Here is a 22246-nt window from a genome sequence, read left to right on the forward strand (position 1 = left end):
GGGGTATATATAAACCTTATCAATTAACATAAATTGAAGGTGATTGTTGCTATTATTTAAGTATTTTTAGAAGAACATGAGCATCGTACATGTGGAAAGAATAGATTCATGACCAAGATTAAACCCTTTATCTTTTGGTTCTTTTGAATGTTTTTTCATGTTTTTCATAAGATAGCTAAGAGTGAATTGCAATTATTCTATGACAAAAAATAATAATTATAGAGAGGGTTTGCATATCATCATTTGGAGGCACACTCAAATGAAGTAGACGCTGAAGAATACTCAAATAATGATAATTTATTTGTTGTTGGATGATGATGAAAAACACTTATCGCCTTTACATGAATAATTTTGACAAAAAATTGTTGAAGAACCTACAAAGAGGCAGTGTGGCAAATTGAGTACTATAAATTAGAATTAGTAGTATCTTACACTTGACAATCTAATACTTTTATCACTATAATATTTTGTTGTAACCAAGTTTTTGAAAAATAGTAGTGTTGCAATTGTATTAGTGACTATTATGAGTATAAAGCGCGTTTTATTTATGTGAAATAGTGTTAGTGTTTAATATGGTCGGAGGAGTTTGTTACTTCGTTATAAATAGTTTCAAATCACTTTCACTGCAAACAACTATTGAAACCTTAAAAGAATGTGTGTAAGCATTTCAATAAAGATTTTTTCCATTACCATTAATTGTAATTTAATTACATCATATATATTAATCATGACATGTATTTTACAACCAATGAAAAAAATTATAAATTGATAACATATTTAGTAAAATATTTTCATTTTCATTTTGAATAAAACTCTCAAAATATATATTATACATAATTAATTTCATTTTATAATATAATTTTTCAAATCTTTATTTAAAAAAAAAGTTAATGATTAAAACTTGTTATATTTTCCTTTACAAATGACATACATTGAAATTGATGAAAAACCACCTTTCTTTCTTACCTCGTACATTTCTCATAATCTAATCTTGGCCTCTACAAACCAATTTTACAATACATCTTTTAATAAAAATAAATTAAGTACAAGGAATCCTTGTAATGATTTGATTTCGGTAGTAAATATTAGTAAAGTAGAAACCTTATACCAAAGCGAAAAGACTGCAGACTGCAAAGCAAAGTACTATAATAATTTTTGTCTACTTTTATTTCTGAAGAATTCTTTTATGAAATAAGCATCCTGCCAACAGGCACCTTCCAAATATATTACGAGCCGTATTTACGCCCGTCAACATTAATCAGAGCATGCGCACCACTGAAGAATAGAGCAAACTTGAAGAAAAGAATCTTTCCTGTTGGATTTCATTCTGCCATTTTGAATGAAAATTTGAGAATTCTGTTAACAACGCTGCAAGATGAGCTCTGCACAGTTCTTTCAAATGGAAATTGAGGTTCCCGAAGAAGCAAGGGCACTGATCATTGGGAAAGGAGGGCAAAAGATCAAAACATTTCGATCATCAGCTGGCATTTCTTTAGCTAGGCTTCTGCCCTCTGGCAAATTTCAAATTCGTGGAGATTCCAGAGAAGCTGTGCTTGGAATCTTTACCTCCGTTAAACATCTGATAAGCCGTGCTGTTGCGAGCAAATGCACGGGATACTTCCCTCAATTTTACCGCACTTGTTTTTGTAAATCTGTTGACAAACCCCTGCTTGCCGTCGACAGATTCTCCTTTGAAAATTACACAGGTGAAATTTCATTCATTCCTGAGAACGACAGACAGCATTTGTGTTTCAAGAGTGGAGAAGAGATGACATCAGCTTCGTCTTCTGATGATGATAATCTGGCGGCTGCATTTTCCAGCAAAATGTCAATTTACACAGATTTTCTCCCGCATTGGGGCTTTTCAGCTTATAAATCAGATCTGCTAGCGTGCTTTGAGGATCAGCACATGATGCGAAACGTCAAGATGATCGTCAGATTCGGCAAAGAACTCTTCCACGGCCGCGGCTACCAAGAATTGTTGGACGGGGGTTTCGTTTCGCTTTCCAATTTACAGCAACTTTGCAGAACAAAGATCTTAAAACGCGGATTCTCCAACGTTTGTTCAGAAGTCGCCGTAAATAATGTCAAGCTTCACCTGGAAAGCCTTGACTACGTGAAGGTTTCCTCACGGATGAAAATCAGTATTCACGTCGCAGATCGGGGAGAGAAGCCGCTCCGGATGTTTAATATCTCAGTGCGTTACATCGGAGAGCAAGGTTTTGTGCACAACACTGAAGTGCAACGAATCCTTGCTTCAAAAGACTATTTCCAGGTGCTCGCATAGGTGAAAAGTCAAGATTTTTGCCTTAAGTAATTTTAAGAATTTTTAAACGATCTGGTTATTTTGCACAGGTACTGGATGTGGATTTGGAAGCATCTGCTGACAATGTACAGAAAGCCTACCGAAAATGTCTGTTAAAGATCGAGTTTCATGCAGGCGATCTGGCCGCCGCCGAAAAGGCCAAGAAATCGGCCAAGGAAGCCTCAGATTGCTTGATGAATGCTCTGCAGCGAGAAAGGTATCTCAAATTTTTTTATTCACCTAGCCAGTTAAATCCATTTGTCACTCTTTCTCTGTCTCCTGTGAAGGCGGAGATCAGTAGGGTTCGGATGGAGCCGAAGAGACACGGTTTCGTCACCTTCTGTAGAGAGGGCCAAGATGCAACTGATTTCAGGCTAGGGGTTATGTCGCACGGCAGAGAAATGGAACGACAAGAAGATATGGTAAAATGGATGGAAGATGCATGGGCGAATCGAACCCCTGACCAGCGGCTTGTTTTCAATACCGCCAGTCGGTATGAAGTTACGAATCTACGGTATAAAGAGACGGAGACGTATGTGACGGAGGACTTCAAATTCCGTATCGCAAATGTGAGTGAAGTGGAGGGCGAAACGGAACGGAAGAGACGGGAGTGCGCTCTGACCAGTCGGTGGTCGAAATGGAACAATGGAATGGGTGATAACATGGATTGTATGGTCACCAATGATGTGGTTAGTCTGGTGAAGGAAGCTTTCAAGTTCAGTCAACTCATGACCCCACATTAACTGCAAGAGGTCTTGCTAGTTTAGCCGTATGCAGGGGCTGGAACTCATTCCTAATTATTATTTAGGTTGTGCTTAGGCCGCAAATTTGTGTTTATATTATACAAGGAAATTCTTGGAGTCTAACTTCAAAGTCCCTCAAAATATTTTTTTAGTTTTTTTACAATTGAAATCTAAATTTTTATTAGTTAAATATTTGGTTGTTAAAAGTGTCTTAAGTCATCTAAATTATGATAGTTCATTCAGTTAGTTATTCTTTTTGTCATGGTGTTGAAAGTTTGAAATATATATTTTGGGATTCTGTGTTTAGAGATTTCTCTACAACTTTTAATCATGATTTGAGTTCGACAGAAGCTATTCTTGATTTTGATATGCTGAATGTTGTGATTGTCAATTCTATTCATTAAGTGGTTTAAAAAAGTTTATGGAAAAAAAATCTGTTGCTATGTTCTCTAATAACTATCACTAGGTAATTTTGGTACTCTAAGGCTTTACTCTGATAAATTCCTCCACGTGGCTTTTCTTTTTTCACGGATCCAAGTCTTATGCAGCAAGAATGCCAAGGTTAAATATCAACTACAACAAATTGCGAAACAAGTTATGAAGTTTCAGCTTCATAGTAAGCTCAACCATTGTAAATATGCTATACAACTTATGTAGTTTTTAACTCTTTCTTGTTGCCTTTGTGGCTGGACTACTTATTGTGCAACTATTTACTTTAGCTACTTTTCACAACTTCATTCTTGTAAAATAATTTAATTGCTTTCTTTAATATAAAAAACATTATGGTTGTGATTTTCTAGATGTTGAATATTTTAAATATAATTTATTAATGTGTAATATACAATGATGATTATAAATGTACAATGAATATATATTTAATTTTATATTTATTTCAGTGTTTTGATATATACATTGTATTAAATAATAATATTTTTATCTGAAGCTAGATTCGTTTTCTTAGAAATTCATTTACAAATACATCTATATCCATATACATATACACATTCACATGCATATGTACATATGTTCTTATTCTATTTTTTATTGTAAACTCTTCTACATTTGTTTTCTCTATCTATTAATTACATTTGTATATACTTCAATTCAATCACTGTCCAGCTAGATTTGACCATTATTCCACTCTAGGACAAGTCCCCACTCATGCAATTTGTCCTTTCTAATTTAAAATTTGAAATCCAAATTTCCCTAACTAGTCCCTTCCACCCTCTTCTATCTTGAGTTGAGTAAACACAATTGTGGTTTGATTTGATAGTATATGCTAGTATTTAACGATATTTAATGTATTCATTTTAATAATCAAATAATTATCCAAAGATTATAAGACAATAATTCTAGAACAAACAAATTGATAGTGTAATTTGGTTTAATAAGAGTAAAGAATACGTATAATTAGGTGCTTGCCTACTATTCTTGATATTGTTAGTTTTTTGGGGATTGATTTAGGTGAAACCTCCTTATGATGTAATGAAAATATTTAAGGCTTTTTTTAATATCGCAAGTTCTTGAAGTTTTAAAAAAGATAGAGCATTTAAATACTACATATCAAATGAAGTGGTAGGAAAAAAATTCTTCTTATTCTAACGATGCTAGTTGAGTACAAGTACATGAATTCATGGTTGCAAATTCATCATGTAATTGTAAAATCGTCCTTTGATATAGTACAATATCTAGCATAAAATTTCAAATGACTCATTAATAGAGAGGTGTTATTTCTAGGTCTAATATTAGGTAGTTTCTAGGATCTCATCTATTTGACATCATTCCTCAATTATTGAGTTGATTATCACCCTACCCATTCAATTACCCTTGTTAATTTATTGCATTATTCAATTATTATATCTCCATTGACAACTTGCATCAATATAGTGTAATAATCTAATCATTATTATAAGTGGATAAATATTTTAATCAAACCTTGTAAATCATATTTCTTCACTTCATCAATATTCATAACCCAAAGAAATAATTGGTTCATTGAAGAAAAATAAATGTGAAAACCATCTTATTAATTTAATAAAGCTTGAGATTACATGAAAATATGCTATACAAATAGTAGGAACAACAACTACAATAACAATAATAATGCTAGAGCTACAATTCTAGATTTATAATAACTACAAATCATAGAAACTTCCTACAATTGAAATTCACCATTAGGAAATCTCATTCATGACCTCTACATAAGATCCTTCTATATAGGGGCGGATGGATTTCATCCTCTAATCCTCAAAACCAAAGGTTTTTCATCCTTTGACCTCTAGTATATATCTAAGAGTTTCATTCTCAAATCTAATTTCACACACAAGTATTCAAAATAGTTTTGTAAGGGGTTCTTTGTGTAGAATATGCATAATAATGTTTGAATGGATGCATTCACTCTTGATATTCTTCAATTGATGGTCAATACAAAAATTTATCAAAATCACAGCTAAGATTTTGAAAATTCCATGGGTAGAAAAAGGTACAACCACTATATTAATGAAGCATGCCCATATTCCAACTCTAGTGTCATGAAGTCTATAAAAAGATAGAGGAGAAAAACCTATCCATCCCACTTTTTTGTCCCATAAAAGACATAACATGAGCATGTTATAATGTGCTTGCATTATAACACACTCGTGTTATAACCTTCTTTGAGAGAGAGAGAGAGAGAGAGAGAGAGAGAGAGAGAGAGAGAGAGAGAGAGAGAGAGAGAGAGAGAGAGAGAGAGAGAGAGAGAGAGAGAGAGGAAAGGGGAGAGAGTGAGAGGTAGAGACTAAGAGAGATTAAAAGATGAGAAAGAGAGATATAGAGAGATATCTAAAGGGATAGGGAGAAGAGAGAGGGAGAGAGAAATTGAGAGGTATCTAAAGGAATACAGAAGGAGATACGGGTTATAATGAGAGAAGTGGAGAGGGAAGGAGGAGAGAGAGAGAGAGAGAGAGAGAGAGAGAGAGAGAGAGAGAGAGAGAGAGAGAGAGAGAGAGAGAGAGAGAGAGAGAGAGAGAGAGAGAGAGTATCATTTTCTTTCACAAAAATGTGAGCATGTTATAATGCACTAGCATTATAACACACTCATGTTACTATCTACCTTTTAAATTTCCAACCCTTGGGGTTGGATTTTCCTTTGGCATCAACCCAAAGGATCAGAATTAGATTTCAATGCCCACGGGAATATTTTTTGTAACTTTTATAAAAATGACATAATGTCGAGCGTACTCTCTATAAAGTTTGCATGTCTTTCAATTTTAAGTTTTTAAAAATGGTATAACATTGAACTATCTCTTAGCTTTCTAACTTTGTAATTTTTTTTACATTTCAATTATAATAATTTTTTGATATTTAATTTATTTTTCTAGTGTCTGCATTTTTTCAAAAACCTATGTGTGTTATTCTTAGCTTTATTTTTTAATCGTCTATATCAAAATTTGAAATAAAATGCATTTTTAGAAACTAGAATCTATTCTATACATGGTAAAAAAAATTATTAGTTTTTAAAACAAAAAACGGGGCAACACTAGACACTATGTTACCTCTTTTTTTGAAAAAATAGTAGCACTTTATGTTGCCCCTTATTTGAACCCCTTAATCTCCACAATTTTAAAAGAGAGGGAAGTACATTCAAAGCATTTCTTGTATTCCTTAAAAATTTGAGCATAACTATATTCAATTTCTCATCGAAGTTTAGTTCTTCTTGATTTCAAAAAAAATTAAGAGCCCTTTTGGTCTCCCATTTTCCTACACTTACCTCACAAGTATATTTGAAATTGCACCCTTAGTAATTTAATTTAATTTTTGAGTAAGAAAATCCATTCTAAAGTAGTTATGGAGTCAAAATTGGCCATTAATGACATTATAGATTATATGGAGAGATAAGTGGGAGTGGATAGTAAAAAGGTAGGGAGCATTAGGGTTTCTTGAGGTCAAAACACCTTGAGTCTCATGCCACATGTTGGGGGTCAAAGTTTGAGAGTATAACACATGTGCTATGTGCCCAAATAGAAAAAATATTCAAACCTATGATCAAAATGAGATGACCTAGTGTAACATGTCATGAATTGAAGTTCAAGGGTGTCATGGAAAAAGTATTTAGATAAGGGAAATGCCTAGTCTCAAAAGGTAGCCCAATGTAATTATCACAAAATGGGGGTTTGGTTTAAAGGAATGCTAGTAAGGAATGTCATGCAACTCCAACAAAGGTAAGGAAAAGAGTGGACAAAGGAAATGTTAGAGTAGATAAATGAATTGGCCATGCAACATATTGGCATCTAGACTTGCTGCCTAGCACCAACTACTATCATCCATGTTGTTTCCATCACTTATTCTTGTTTATACAAAATTCTAACATATGAGAATGAATAATGGCTACTATAGTATCCCTTAATTACATCATGATTCCTAGTATCACATTCAATACATCAACATATAATTCATATTTGGATGGACCTTATTTTCTAACAAGAGTAGCTATAAATGTTGAATGTAAGGAGATGGGTGTTTTAATAGATCTTTTCAAATTTACCTAACTTTATATTCTACTCCTTACATTCAACACTTATGTTTTCCTTAAATTATTTATTTAACTTCCGTACCTTAACGCATGCCCACATCTTGTAATAGGTAAACATAAAGATTGATACATTTAAGGATACTTGTGTGTTTTTAATCACTTGTAACGTACACAAATGATATACTTTTAGTAAAGAAGATCATTTTCAATTATTTATGATTTTTTTCTTATAATAAGAAAAATTCTATATTTAAAATCATAACTTTAACTCATCCTTAAATCCTATGACCTTAGTATAGAGTATTATAAAAATAAAGAAAAATATTATTATTATTAAGTAATTTTATTATGCAACTTAATTATTTAATAAAATCAACATAACACTAATAAATTTAATGTTTTATAAAAGATTTATTATTTAATAACTATTAATTTATATTTTTTAAATATGTAACATTTTATTATTTAATTATGTCTTCAATTAGTAATCATCAATTAATTTTAATTTTTGAAGTCATAAAATAAGATTAAGAGATAGTTGAAGGCATTTCTAATTGACTAGATATATTTTGAATAATATTTGAAGTATAGATTTTTTTTATAAACATTTCTCACATATTATAATAAGTTCTCAATTCCTACCTAAACTTATCCAAGTTCTATTTTAATACACTTATCAAAAGAGAAGGTCATATAAAATTTGAAATATAATAGTGTTAGAATTTTTTAAGATACTTTAAACAAAATTCAATTCTTAGATCAACAAACTCACAAATCCTTATTAATAAAATGTCAAACTCAAATTTTAATCAATTGAACAATTGTTAATAAGTAATCAAGAAAAAAAATTAAAAAAATCATCATGAACTTTTTATCAAGTGCAAGTAACCTAGTAATATAGAATTCAAAATATTAGTATTAAGCAAATTTTACTATAGTGTATCATTTCAGTAAATACAAAAAGAACAAGCAAGAAGTTGAAAGTTTTTTTTAATCATCATTTTTTTTTGTCTGTATTGATTTGGCATTTTTTTAAAATCGGATTAAATTAAATTGAAATTGTCAAACCTTAGAATGCAAAAAGTTTGATACTCAAACACAATCTTCACTACTCTTTGCACTACCTCCATCTCACTCGAATTTTTTGTTACTCATCGACATGTTATCTACCACAAACTCAAATCCTCATTCAAGACAATAGAACGTGCTCCTCTATTCGATTGAATAGGAGACACTTAAGCCCCTTTTGTTACTAAGCCAGTCAAAAACATTAATCTAAACTTATACACATTCCCCTAACCTTCAACATGTTCAAACTACAATCTTTTACTACCAGTTTAACTAATTCTTAAATAAGATATTTTAGTACAATATTTTTTGAAAACCAAAATATTCTTTAAATTGTCATATCGACATACCCATTAGACCTCTAAAATGATGCACACATGTATATATCCTCCATGATAGAATTTATAATTGTTGTTTTTTTTAATGAGGGGAAACTATAGGGTAGCCTAACGATTTAGAGCTCAACTAAAGACGGAATGACCTCTCCCTCATAACCACCTCGGATTGCAGACCAAACCTGATCAAACCAACAACCAGATAAATCCAAACAATGAGAGTTGAACCTTAGACCTACTAAACAACACATTGCTAATAAATGTACATGATCCATAATTCTTTTTACCATAGCTACCTAGAATAAAAAATAAAATTTGGAAGAGAAAAGATACTCCATTTCTTTGTTTTTAAAGAATAATCTTTACAACAAGAGAGTGAGACAAGGGCCTCGTAGTGTATTTATAAATCTAAACTTATAAATACACTATGATTCTATCAACCCTATAGATGATGCTCAAAAGAAAGCAAAACATAATTGGTACGAAGATTTATAAATACACTATGATTCTATCAACCCTATAAATGATGCTCAAAAGAAAGCAAAACATAATTGATACGAAGCTTACTAAAGATACCATAAGGTGCTACAGCTATATAATGTATTTATAAGCCTAAACTTATAAATGTACTATGATTCTATCGGCCCCATGGAGTAAGCCTAAACTTATAAATGTACTATGATTCTATCGGCCCCATGGAGTAAAGATACCATAAGTTGCTACAGCTATATAATGTATTTATAAGCCTAAACTTATAAATGTACTACGATTCTATCGGCCCCATGGACAACCCCAAGAGAAAGCAAGGTAGAACGTGGTTGATTCAAAGTTTACTAAAGATACCATAAGGTGCCACGGAAGCTGTTTAGTATTCACAGGCTAAGCATGATTTGAAGACATCAACTTACTAAATTTGACGGCTTCCTTGATAAGGGTAAGCACGTCATTCCTGACGATAGAATTCACATCACCTGCAATTCCATCATTCCATTTAGACCACCTGCTGGTGAGGGCGCATTCCCATCTCTGGTTTTCTGCGTCTCCGTCCACTTCCCTCACATTTGCAATACGGAACTTAAAATCCTCCGTTACATACGTCTCCGCATCTTTGTACCGTATGTTGGTAATTTGATACCGGCTGGAAGGATCGAAAACAAACAGCTGGTCAGGGGTTCGATTCGCCCAAGCGTCTTCCACCCATTTAACCATTTCCGACTGTATCTCCATCTCTCTCTCGTGCGACATAACCGCCAGCCTGAAATCTGTTGTATCTTCCCCCTCTCTACAGAAGGAAACAATGCCGTGTCTCCTCGGCTCCCTTCGAACCCTACTTATCTCAGCCCTCACAGGAGACAAAGATGGAGCAACAGATGGATCTGACGGACTCGCCGAATAAAAGTTGCTCAAATATTTTTCACGCTGCACAGAATCCATCAAGCAATCAGAGGCTTTCTTGGCCATTTTCTTGGCCTTTTCGGCGGCTGTCAAATCACCTGAATCAAACTCGATTTTCAACAGACATCGCCTATAAGCTTTCTGAACATCAATGGCAGATGCTTCGATATCCAGATCCAGCACCTGCACAAAATAATTGTTTTTAAGAGCTTTTAATTTGCTGTAAAACATGTTTAGAATTAGGATCTAGGATCCGCGATATGCTACAGTACCTGGAAATAGTCCCTTGAGCGAAGAATTCGTCTGATTTCGCTATTATGCACAAAGCCGTCTTCTCCCAAGCAACGCACGGAAACGTTGGACAAGCGAATCGGCTTTTCTTCCCGATCTGTGAGATGAATGCTGATTTTCCTCCGGTATGAAACCCTAACGTAATCTAGCCTTTCCAAATGAAGCCTGAGATCTGTTACGGCCTTTTCTGAACATGCGGTGGAAAATGCGCTCGATATGAGACTTTGGCTGCAAAGTTGTTGTAAATAGGGGAACGAAACGAAACCCCGGTGAAGCAGATCCTCGTAGTGACGGCCATGGAAGAGTTGTTTACCGAATCGAACGATCATTTTGATGTTCCTCATCGCATCCTGCTGACACTCAAAGCAGGATAACAGCTCCGATCTATAACCTGAAAAGTCCCAATGCGGGAGGAGCTTTGTGAAAGCGCCAAATGACATCTTGTTTGAAAATGCGGCTGCCAGATTATCAGCATCAGAAGAAGCAGCAGTTGGACCTGAAATTACCGCTTCTCCCTTCTTGAAACACAAATGTTGCTTACCTTGCCGAGAAATGCAAGAAATGGAGCCTGTAAATTTTTCGAAAGAGACTTTATCAACAGTCAGCAGGGGGTTCTCTGTAGATTTACAGAAACAATTGCGGTAAAACAGAGGGAAGTGTCGTGGGCTTTTGCTCACACTAGCGAGCCCTATCAGATTTTTAATGGAAGCAACGATACTTTGCACGGCTTCTCTGGAATCGCCGCGAATTTGAAATTTACCAGAGGGAAGTAACCTGGCTGAAGAGATCCCTGCAGATTGTTGAAATCTTTTGATCGTTTGCCCTCCCTTCCCAATTACCAGTGCCCTTGCTATCTCAGGAACCTCAACCTCCATGTGGAAAGACCCTACACTAGCCATTTTGGTCTGTTAATCCCCTATTTTTCACAGTTTTGGAATAGGGTTGTAGTTCAATTGGTTCAGTATCGTGGGTAACAATGGTGGAATGAATAAAAAATCATCCACCAAGTTTAAAATGAGGAAGCATGTTTGGATCAGATTCGATCCTTGAGTAATTTTGACAAAAAGAATTCCTTAGACTGACTGCTAAACAAAAAAATGATTTCTGATTTAGATGTAGACTTCCTCATGTCATGTCCTAATCTGTTATATAAAAATAAAGATGCCCATATCTATGTAATCTTAACCTTTTTATAAAATTAAATTAAAAAACCACCTATTCTTGAATACAGTGAGCAGCTTTCAAAACCAAGGCTGATTCTTCATGGCTTTAACCACCTAGAAACCCACAGGATTTTTTAATTTAATTTATTTTATTTTAAAATTTTATACTAAATTTGTTTTTCTAATGTCTCAATATTAAGCTATCCAGGTACAGGAACTTCAAAAAGCAAGATGCTGCTTAAACGGTGGCGATTGCATTTTTATTATCCTATAAAAAAGAATTGCATTAAGAACATCAACTTGCAGTCGGAAGTATAGATAAAACAAAAAGTTGGCGTACAGTCATGAATGGGTTATGCGATTTGTGGAAAATAATGATGTTGATCCAAGAAAGTTCACGACTTTGAAGTAGGTTAAGCTCTGGGTATTCTTCATACAAAATGGTATATTTGATAAATTCGTATAATATATTTTCTTTCTATTGTTTTTTTCATTTTTTTACAGTATTGTCATGACAGATTATGAATATCTGACCAAATAAATTGAGATATGTGTATTTGGGATTGTGTACAAACATGTACTTGTGTGTCATTTTATACAGAGTATAGTCACATTCAAAGGCCACTCTCTAATTAACTCAAGGTAAACGTCAGTCGAGTTCCATAAGCTAACCCAAAGTGAAGCTTTAATATATCTTCCAAGATTGTTGTTTACCTATCTTGTATCTATATAAATATTGTAAAGGTTTAATTGTTTTATATTACTTTAGTCTTTATATAAAATAAATTAAGGTTAATTAAATAAATTTATAATATATAAGTATAAATATAATAATAAAAATATTTAAACGTGATATTTGATTAGATTTTAATTGTACGTTAAGTGTTTTGATTAATTAAAATCGGGATGGGGGCCCAAACCCTTTACATAATAGGTTAAACAAGTAGACGAGCGGGAGGACCTCACAAGTAATGAGAGCGCCAAAACCAAAAAAGAGAAGGCCCTTTTTTGAGATAGAGGCTTTTGACCTTAGCAACTAACCGGCAGGAACAAGGGTCCTGACCCCACAAAAGATTCACATATTTAAAAAAAAGGGGGTTTAGGAAGGCACCTCGAACCATCTTCTTGGAAAAACCCCTTGAGCTGGAACCAAAACAACCAAGGGAACAGTCAACATAAGGCAGATTTTGAAAGGTCTCCTGCAACCTTTTACTTGAAGGACCATCTTGAATTGAAACTTTCTCAGACAAGGAAGGAGGCCACAAAGATCTAGAGACATCTTGAAATCTTGTGCTAGTATAATTACCTAGCCATTCTAGAAGAACATTAGACAGTATACCTGAGGAATGTACTAGCATAAAAAATCCCAAAGGGTTTTGAAAGGCATCCCTAAATCTTTTACCAGTAGATAACCCTACAAACAAAACATCATGGACCACCTCAATAGGGTTTCTATCTACAGTACCATTGAGAACCAAAAGTCCCATAGGAGGAGTGACCTCAATAAGGTCTTCAGGTTCGAGGGGCACAGTAAAAACCACAATGTGGTCCACAAACAACATGGACGTAGTACCAAGCCAAACCTTCATTCTCACAAGCTTAGCATCATCACAGGTAAGAGTATCAAACCCCAATATAGAAGGGGTAGGCAACTTCCACCAAGAAACACCTATCTAAAACTAGGGCTCCACTTCATGAGAAAAAAGAGGTGAACTCCAAAATGAATGCCATCTTCCATAGAAAAATGTGAAGCTAAAGGAAACCACAATCTCCCAACAAACCTCCTAGACACAACTCCAAGGCAAACTGCCAAACCCACAAGATCAGAAAAGATGCACATGAAAGCACCAAGACCCCAAGGAAGAGGGGCAACCAAAATCCACCAGGTACCCCACACAAAATGGGGCACAAAAACCAAATGTTATAGTAGATCATGATAGAAAGTATTTCATCAATTCTCATATTTTGAACATTACTTTACTATTGTTCTGGATCATATACCTGTGTGTATATCTAATCTCCATTATTGCAGAGTTGATCTTGCACATGCATGTAATTTGATAACATGGAAACCACTAAATCTCTCTATCTTTATCTATCTCTCTATTTTTTTTCTCTTTATCTAATTGTATATCTCTTTGTCACTCTCTCATTGTCTCTATCTTTGTCCCTCTCCTTGCATGCATCTATTTGTCTCTCTCTACCTCTCTCTCCCATTATCTCTCTACTTCTCTCTATCTCATGAGTCCCTCTCTCTCTACCTACCTCTCCCTCCCTCACATCCTCTCTCTTCATATTGGAATTCTCAAAAGTATGTTACAATGCAAGTGTTTTATAATACGCATATTATAACACACACATTATGTCTTTTATGAGACCAAAGAGTGAGGTGGCTAGTTTTTGGTCCCCCATATTTTTACACTTACCCCATGGTATTGGAGGTGGAAGATGGCCATGCTTTCATTAATCTAGTGGTTGCATCTTTTGCTAGCATGGTCTTTGTAAAATATTAGTTATTATTTTTACAAAACCTTAAACCATCAATTGGAAGGATACCAAGAGCGAATGCATCCATTCAAAGATTATTATGCATATTCTACAAAAATTCCCTCGCGAAACTATTTTGAACACTTGTGTTTGAAATTAACACTTTTGATCCTTTAGGAGGAACTTATTTAGAGATGATGAATGATATTTCCTAATAGTGAATCTTATCTACATTAAGTTTGTATGATTTGTAGTTAATATGGATCTAGAAGTGTAATTATAGCATTACTATTGTTATTATGGTTGTTGTTTCTACTAGGGTATGTGCACAAAGATGGTGGTCAGAAAAGTGGACACCACCCAAAAAAAAATGAAAAAACAAGCAGCACATACGCGGTTCTAAAATTTGAAATCACCGCGTACGCGCTTAGGTCCGTTGTTCTCGAGCCTAAAAAAAAGATATTGCGTATGCGCTATCTTTAGGAAAGTGAGCGTGTACGCGTCATCTTTAGGAAACTGAGCACGTATACACTACTTTTAGGAAAGTGAGCGCGTACGCACTCATAAGCCCTAAAAAACCGCGTATGTGATACCTGTCAAAAAAAGTTTTTAAAAAAGGACTGGGTCTTATTTTCCCTGTGACCATGGTGTTTTTTCCTCTTTTTCCTCCACGAAACCGCGAACGGGCTGCCACATTTCTCCACCAAACGCTATGGATCAAGGTTACTTTTTCTTAATTTTTTTCTTTCTTTCTCGTTTATTCAATTTGTTTTACGTTTTGAATTTAATTTTTTTTGTTTTGGTTAGGTTTTTTTAATTTTTTGTTTCAAAAAATAGATTCTGATAATCCACAATAACAACAAAATGCACCTCCTGAAAACCCCGAACAAAACCCACAAGATACGCCTCCAGTTCCTCCTTTTGATCGTACACCTGAAACACGAGAGCAATTGATTAATCAGTTAGGGCAAAACATGTCTAAAATAAATAGACTGATTAATAAAGTGAAAACATCTAAGCTTGAGCATCATAAATCCCTCGCCACTAGCCTAGAAATATTAGCTAGTGGTGCCACAATCGTTTCCACACAAATTACAAAATGGTGAAACTTTAGGGATATGTGTTGTCAATACTATGATGGTGGGTTATCATACGAGGGATTGAAAAACAAAAATATTAGTAAACAACAAATATGTGCCATTTTTGTTGATCCTAAAACTAGTCAATCGTTACCTCTTAATGCAAAGAGGTTTCCTATGCATCAGTGTACCAATGTGCAAATGAAGAATCTTTTTTAGTAGAGGTGGTGGATGGTCTTTGATGATCCACCTTGTAATAATTATGAGGTGTCATTGTATTTTTTTAGAAAAGTATACTGTGAGTTTGTCCTTAATGTGTGGCCAAACTATTTTGACATGAGAGAGTTCCATGGAGGAGGTATTGACTCTGCCCAAGATAGACCTAGAGCCCATAGGACGTAGGCGAGTAGCCCCGGAGAGTCGTTGCCCCCTAGCACCCAAACCCAAGGTGCATCAGGTTGTCCTAGTAGAGCTAAAAGAGTTGATGGAGCTACAGACTCTTCAGGTGGCCACAACATTGATTGGTGCCATCATCCAGCATGGGACACAGTTAGCACACCCTCTTGTACTGGATGATGAGCTATTAGTTGCTCCAGGTGGTGATAGAAAGCCCATTCAACATGTGTGTGTCAGTTGCTCAGGGATATGCTCAAGGACGAATGACGCAACCACTGCAGATGGATCCACATCTCATTTGTGGACCTGAACCAAGTGAGAAGTTGTAACCTGAAGTAGATTTGCGATCTTGAGAATTGCCCGCCCAATCTGAATCTGTGTAGCCCACCAAGTCAAGCTCAATGCCCGCTGCGTAGTGAATCCCAAAACTGTGAGTACCCTGAATGTAGTGAAGGATTCTCTTGGCTGCTTTCCAGTGCAGCTCATGAGGCTCCTGCATGAATCGAGAGACCATGCCTACAACATATGAAATGTCAAGTCTCGTATGACTTAGATAAATGAGACTCCCAACAAGTTGTCGGTACAAAGTGCCATCAACAAGTGGAGAAGAACACTGAGCCTCAAGTTTGACTCCAGAAAGAAAGGGAGTCGGAGCAGGCTTACAATCAGCCATATGAAACCTCGAGAGCGAATCTAGAGCATACTTGGACTGGTTGATGGTGATCCCAGAAGAAGACTGGTAGATCTCAATCCCGAGAAAGTAATGCAACAAGCCCAAGTCAGTCATCAAAAACCTGTCATGAAGGGCAATTTTGACAGCCCCAATAGTGGATGAAGAACTCCCTGTGATCAACAAGTCATCAACATACAAAACCAAAAATAGGAGTGAATCATCCTGTTGCAGAATGTAGACATTGGGATCAGAATGGCACCGAGTGAACCCAACTGATAGAAGGAAGGAGTCCATCTTGGCATACCAGGCTCGAGGAGCCTGTTTGAGGCCATAGAGAGACTTCTGAAGATGGCACACAAGTGAAGAATCCTAAAGGATCCCCTGTGGCTGCTCCATGTAGATCTCCTCTTGAAGGTCACCGTGAAGAAAAGCACTCTTCACATCCATCTGGTGCACTTCCCAACAATTAGCTGGAGCAATGGAAAGAACAAGTCGGATGGAATTCATTCGAGCAACTGGCGCAAAAGTCTCAGAGTAGTCAATCCCATGAACCTGGGAGAATCCTTTAGTGACCAAGCGAGCCTTATACTTGTCAACCGACCCATCTGCTGCAAATTTTGTCCGATAGATCCACTTACATCGAACAAGTTTTCTTCCCTTAGGAAGAGGGACGAGATCCCAAGTGTGGTTCCTCATTAAGGAACTATACTCCTCCTGCATAATTGTATCCCACTCAAGAATACCAGAAGCCTCATGAAAAGACTGTGGATCTGAGGCAGTAGCAATGAAGACATGTGGAGCACCCTGGAACTGTGAACGAGTTCGCTTGGTGTCTGATGGATCCCCAACCCAATCACCTGCAGATTGCAAGGTCTGTCTAGCCCAAAGTGGGCCAAAAGATGGAGAATCATCAACCTCTGAATGATGACTAGGAGAGGAAGGAGGTGAGTCCTCTAAATCGCTCTCTGCATCAGAAGTGGAGGTAGAAGACTGCTCAGGTGAATCTGAATCATCAGAGGAGCTGTCATGTATCCCAAGTGACTCCAATGCCAAAGTAGGAGTTGGAGAAGTGGTAGAAAGTGAGCTCAAGGAGCCCTCCTCAAACTGAACACTCCTCTCAATGAACAACTCATGTGTAGTTGGGTGGAGCAACCGATAACCCTTCACACCATCAGGATAACCTACAAATATGCAAGGTCTACTCTGCGGATCCAAGGCCTTGCGTTTCTCTATAGGAATGTGGGCCCATGCAGGAGAACCAAAAACTCGGAAGTGCTTAACTGATGGTTTCCGACCACTCCAAGATTCAAAAGGAGTGACTCCCTTCAAGGCTCGATGAGGAACACGGTTCTGGATATAACAAGCACAATTAATGGCCTCTGCCCAATACTGTGGTGCAAGAGATCTGGAGTGAATCATGCAATTCGCCATTTCCTTCAAGGACCTATTCTTCCGTTCTGCCACACCGTTCTGCTGAGGATTGTATGAAACTGAATGCTGCAAATCAATTCCCTCTAAAGTGCAAAAGCTCTCAACCCGATGGTTGACATACTCACCACCATTGTCAGTGCGCAAAACTTTGATGGCTTTCCCAGATTGCTTTTCTACAAAAGTTTTGAAGTCCTGAAACTGATCAAATACCTCAGACTTCTGTTTGAGAAAGTACACCCAAGTATATCGAGAAAAGTCATCAATGAATGTGAGGACATATCTGGCCCTGCTGAATGAAGGATGCTGGAATGGACCAGTCAAATCACTATGAACTAACTCTAGTATCTATGAAGCTCTCCATCCCTTTCCTTTATCAAACTTTTCCTTAGGATGCTTACCAAGTATGCAACCTTGGCAAACACCACTTGAAAACTGAACTGAAGGCAACCCTATGACCATACTCTGTTGGTTGAGCTGCTGCAAGTAGAAGTTAAGATGGCCAAACCGCTCGTGCCATAATCTACTCACATCATTGGAATGAGTGAGCAAAACAGTTGAAGGAGGATCAGGAGCAAAGTGAGAAAACAGATAGAGTCGTGACTAATGATCTACTCTCCCAACTGCAACTGTAGAATCACTGTGCAACTCACGAATCTCCACTGAATCAGGAGTGAACTCAACACGCTTGCCTGAACCTGTGTGAGTGATCTGGTATCTGATAGGAGATTAGTTGATAATGAGGGCACACAAAGAACATCATCAAATGTGCCATCCCTCACATCAACAGACCCTCTCCCACACACCTCAATAGGAGTGTCATCACCCATCAAAATAGAAGGCATAGTACACGGCTCCAAAGATGCCAATTCTTCCTTAGATGAAGCCATGTGGTGTGAAGCACCCGAATCAAGAACCCAAGTGGATGGTGAGGAAGCAAATGCAACAAGGGCCTTGCCCTTTCCTTTCCCCTTGTTGTTTTCTTTTGCCTTGTTAGACCCTTCACTAGAACTCTGTTTAATTGACTCAGGAACACTGATATTATTCTTCTCAAGAATGTGTGTCAAGTGATCAATTTGTTTCTTCAGACATTTATGTTCATCATGACCAGGTCTTTTACAATAGGCACATTGGACCCTCTCCTTCTTAGGCTTGTCGCCCTTGGAAGATTGGGTCTCATTAGTTGCTTTTAAAGCAAGTGATGTATGATCCTTCTTCTCCTTGCTATTCTTTTGTTTCTTATCCTTACTATTGTTATTACTACTTTGTCCTTTCTGTTCTTTTGTGCCTTGGTTGGCAGCCAAGGCATGTGACTTAGAGGACTTAAGAGTGCCCATTTGAATTAGCTTATCCTATTCCCGAGTGAGAGAGATAGAAAAATCATCTAGAGATGGCATGGTAAATTGTGTACCAAGTGCACCCTTAGTAGCATAGAAGGTAGAAACAAACACATAATATTCTGAATTTAGCTTAGAGAGAATACTAAGAATCAATTGTTCATCTTTCTTTTCAATTCCACATTGTTTTAACTGCAACCTTAGTGATTTCAATTGAGTGAAGAAATCCTGGATTGTGTTGAAATTGCCTGGACTTAAACTAATTAGTTCATTTTCCAACATATGACCCCTCATTGAATCTTGTGTGCCAAATAGTGTTTCTAACTTTTTCCAGATTTCATTTGGTGAATTTAAAGACTCAATATGAAAGAGAAAGTCAGGAGAAACAGACAAACACAATGTTCCATATGCCTCATCACATTTGTTAAACCACTTAGGCTTATCTTCATCTTTAGTAGGTTCAGTTTCAAGCCCCATAGTTATCCTATGTAATCCAGCTTTTCTTAAGTAGATTGTCATGCGTGATTTCCACTCAAAGTAGTTATATGGAGTTAATATAGGCACTATTGTTTGATCCATGATGAAGAAGTGCAGAAAAAAATGTCGAAAGGAAGAGAACACAATCAAGACAACCCCCCCCCTTTTTCACTCAATCAAAGACCCCCCCAATAAATTATGATTTGGCACTTTATATTAGTGCATTTACCACTACCACTAGCAATAAATACTAAGTGGTCTTGATTTCAATGCATTACAAAATCCTCATGAAAAGCATATATTGAGAATGAACTTTTGGCACAATATCCAAAAAAAATAGCACCACTGCAATCTACACAAAAAATCATGCACTTTCAAAAAAAGAATCACCTCGATACAAGGTCATATGTGAAAGTTATGATCCTTTGAAGTTCACAAAATGAGAACTGTGCAATGTCACGACTGAGAATCTGCAATTTCAGAAAAATCTCTGCATCAAAATCAAAAAACGACTGCACTAGTGCATAGAGCACAAAAAAATATCCCAAATCAAAAAAAAATTCGTGGAAAATAAAGTCCTTATGAGCAAGAACGAAGCATTTGAAAACGGTCTTCAAAACTGCAACAGCCAACGGAGAGGGGTCTTGCTGTAACTTTCTAAGTGCATTTTTGCAAAATATACAGTCTGCATGCAAAAACTAAAAGATACCCAGATGGTTTTTTTGTGCTTCAAACAAAACCCAGAAGGCGTTTTTCTATTTGATGTATAGAAGTTGTAGATCCAGTTTAAATAGAACAACTTTAGATACAAAAAACAACCCCAGCAACCAAAAAATGGCATGCAAAGGCTGAATTGACCAAAGTCAAGAGAAGGAATGCTGGAACCTGCAATATTGATTGAAAACACCAAATATGCAAGATGGTTGTCAGATTTGATCTTGAAACCCTAATTTTGCAACTGTGTATGACGATCTCTAATTTCGGTGAAACGAAAGCCAGATTTTGACTTTCTCAAGCCTCCTGGACGCGTTGGAACAGCCATAGATGCTTCCAGTATAACTAGAAATGCTGCAATCACCCAAATTTCATAAAACACGTGTGCAAACCCCAGCGATAAAAAAATTTCATCAAACTTTTCTGATTCTCAAGATCATCCAAAGATGCAAGAGAAGAGCATACTGGGTTTTTCGAAAAACTATAATAAGATTTATTAGCCCACCCCTGAATCTCTCAAATATGGAAACTAAAATCTACTCTTGCACATAGAATAGTTCTGATACCATGATAAAATCTGAAAAGATTATAAACCCAAAAAACTAGTGCAACTAAATAGATATCTAAACTATGAATGCAAATGATATGAAATCAAAGTAGCAACACAGAGTTAGTCTCCAAGAGAGTAATGCAAATGCTAGAAGCAAAATAGCATTAAGAGGATGCAAAATCAAGAGATGTCAAATACAAGCCAGGTAGCATGCTTTTATAGACCAGGGAGAGGGAAGAGGTGGCAATACCGACCAATCAAGAGCAACCATCTCTTGGACTAAAGATAGTAAGTATCTTCCCAAGATAAAAAATGGATGCACACATGTAGGAAGGTGACACCTCATAACCACTCACCTAATTAAACATGATTTATTAACCTAAGCAAGATTAAAAGAAGTGTAGAAAAAACCTAGGAATATAGGGAAAAAATAAATAACCCACTAGGAAATAAAAACCTACACTAACAAGACCCGCACGGTTGAGGATGTGGCGTTGATAGAGGAGTTGATGGAAATGTTGTTTCCCCATCGGGTAAGTGCAAGTTAATGGGTCACAAATTGGTGGAAGTTCGCATGTTGAAAAACACGCTCTTAGAAACGGGGGCCCCTTTTCAAAAAATGAGGGCCCCTTTTCAAAAAACGGGGGCCTGTTCTTGCTTCGGGCCCCCAAGGAAAAAAAAGTAACGGGGGCCCGCTTGAAAACGAAATGGGCCCCCGCTTTTAAATATGATTTTACCCATTTTTTTCGGGTGCATTTATCATTTTTGGATAGTAACAGTAATTTTAGGAACGGACTCCCATTTTCAAAACGGGGGCACGTTCTATGGAAGTTGATTCCACAAACCGCCACTTGCTTTGGGATTAGGTTCGAGATAGGCCTGGGATGGCCACACCTGAGACATGGATCTACAAATTCAAATCTCCATGAACGAAAGCACAAATATGAACTTCTGAAATAGTTTATGTACCTCTAATTAGAGAATTTTTATACAAAATTAAAACCCATTTCAAATTATACTGTCTAGATTCTAAATATGTAATTTTAAAAAAAAAATTGATTATTTTAACTAATTTTTATTTAATTTATACTAAATCGGGTCCATAAACTTGAAATATTAACTAATTTTGTTAATTTAATAACTTTTTTATTTTAATGAATTTTGAAAAAAAACATTATGTCATCAATCTACACAATTCTTTTCTATTTTAAAAAAAAATCAAAAAATGTTAAGTTTACGTCAAATTATGTGGGTTGTACACGTCAAATTTTTAAAAAGATAATTACGAACATTAA

The 22246-nt window shown here is 36.1% G+C and overlaps 2 protein-coding genes across 2 annotated transcripts; one reads left to right on the top strand and one right to left on the bottom strand.

Moving 5' to 3' along the window:
• The first annotated feature begins 1184 nt into the window (after positions 1 to 1184).
• On the top strand, positions 1185 to 3171 carry LOC131050679 (uncharacterized). The gene is made up of 2 exons (XM_057984892.2): positions 1185 to 2275; positions 2356 to 3171. Exons 1-2 carry the CDS (start codon positions 1376 to 1378, stop codon positions 3046 to 3048), a joined length of 1593 nt encoding a protein of 530 aa, XP_057840875.2. The 5' UTR covers positions 1185 to 1375; the 3' UTR covers positions 3049 to 3171.
• A 6266-nt stretch (positions 3172 to 9437) lies between these two features.
• LOC131050676 (uncharacterized) lies at positions 9438 to 11791 on the bottom strand. The gene is made up of 2 exons (XM_057984888.2): positions 10629 to 11791; positions 9438 to 10539 (listed from the first exon to the last, which is right to left on the bottom strand). The coding sequence occupies exons 1-2, from the start codon at positions 11544 to 11546 to the stop codon at positions 9841 to 9843; spliced, it is 1617 nt and encodes a 538-aa protein (XP_057840871.1). The 5' UTR covers positions 11547 to 11791; the 3' UTR covers positions 9438 to 9840.
• Positions 11792 to 22246: the final 10455 nt, after the last annotated feature.

This window comes from Cryptomeria japonica, chromosome 11, assembly GCF_030272615.1.
Source record: "Cryptomeria japonica chromosome 11, Sugi_1.0, whole genome shotgun sequence".
Taxonomy (NCBI): Eukaryota; Viridiplantae; Streptophyta; class Pinopsida; order Cupressales; family Cupressaceae; genus Cryptomeria; species Cryptomeria japonica.

Coding starts and splice junctions, on each gene's coding strand:
- LOC131050679 (XM_057984892.2), top strand. CDS start 1,376: ATGAGCTCTGCACAGTTCTTTCAAATGGAAATTGAGGTTCCCGAAGAA. Junction 2,276..2,355: donor CTTCAAAAGACTATTTCCAG/GTGCTCGCATAG, acceptor TATTTTGCACAG/GTACTGGATGTGGATTTGGA.
- LOC131050676 (XM_057984888.2), bottom strand. CDS start 11,546: ATGGCTAGTGTAGGGTCTTTCCACATGGAGGTTGAGGTTCCTGAGATA. Junction 10,540..10,628: donor GCTCAAGGGACTATTTCCAG/GTACTGTAGCAT, acceptor TATTTTGTGCAG/GTGCTGGATCTGGATATCGA.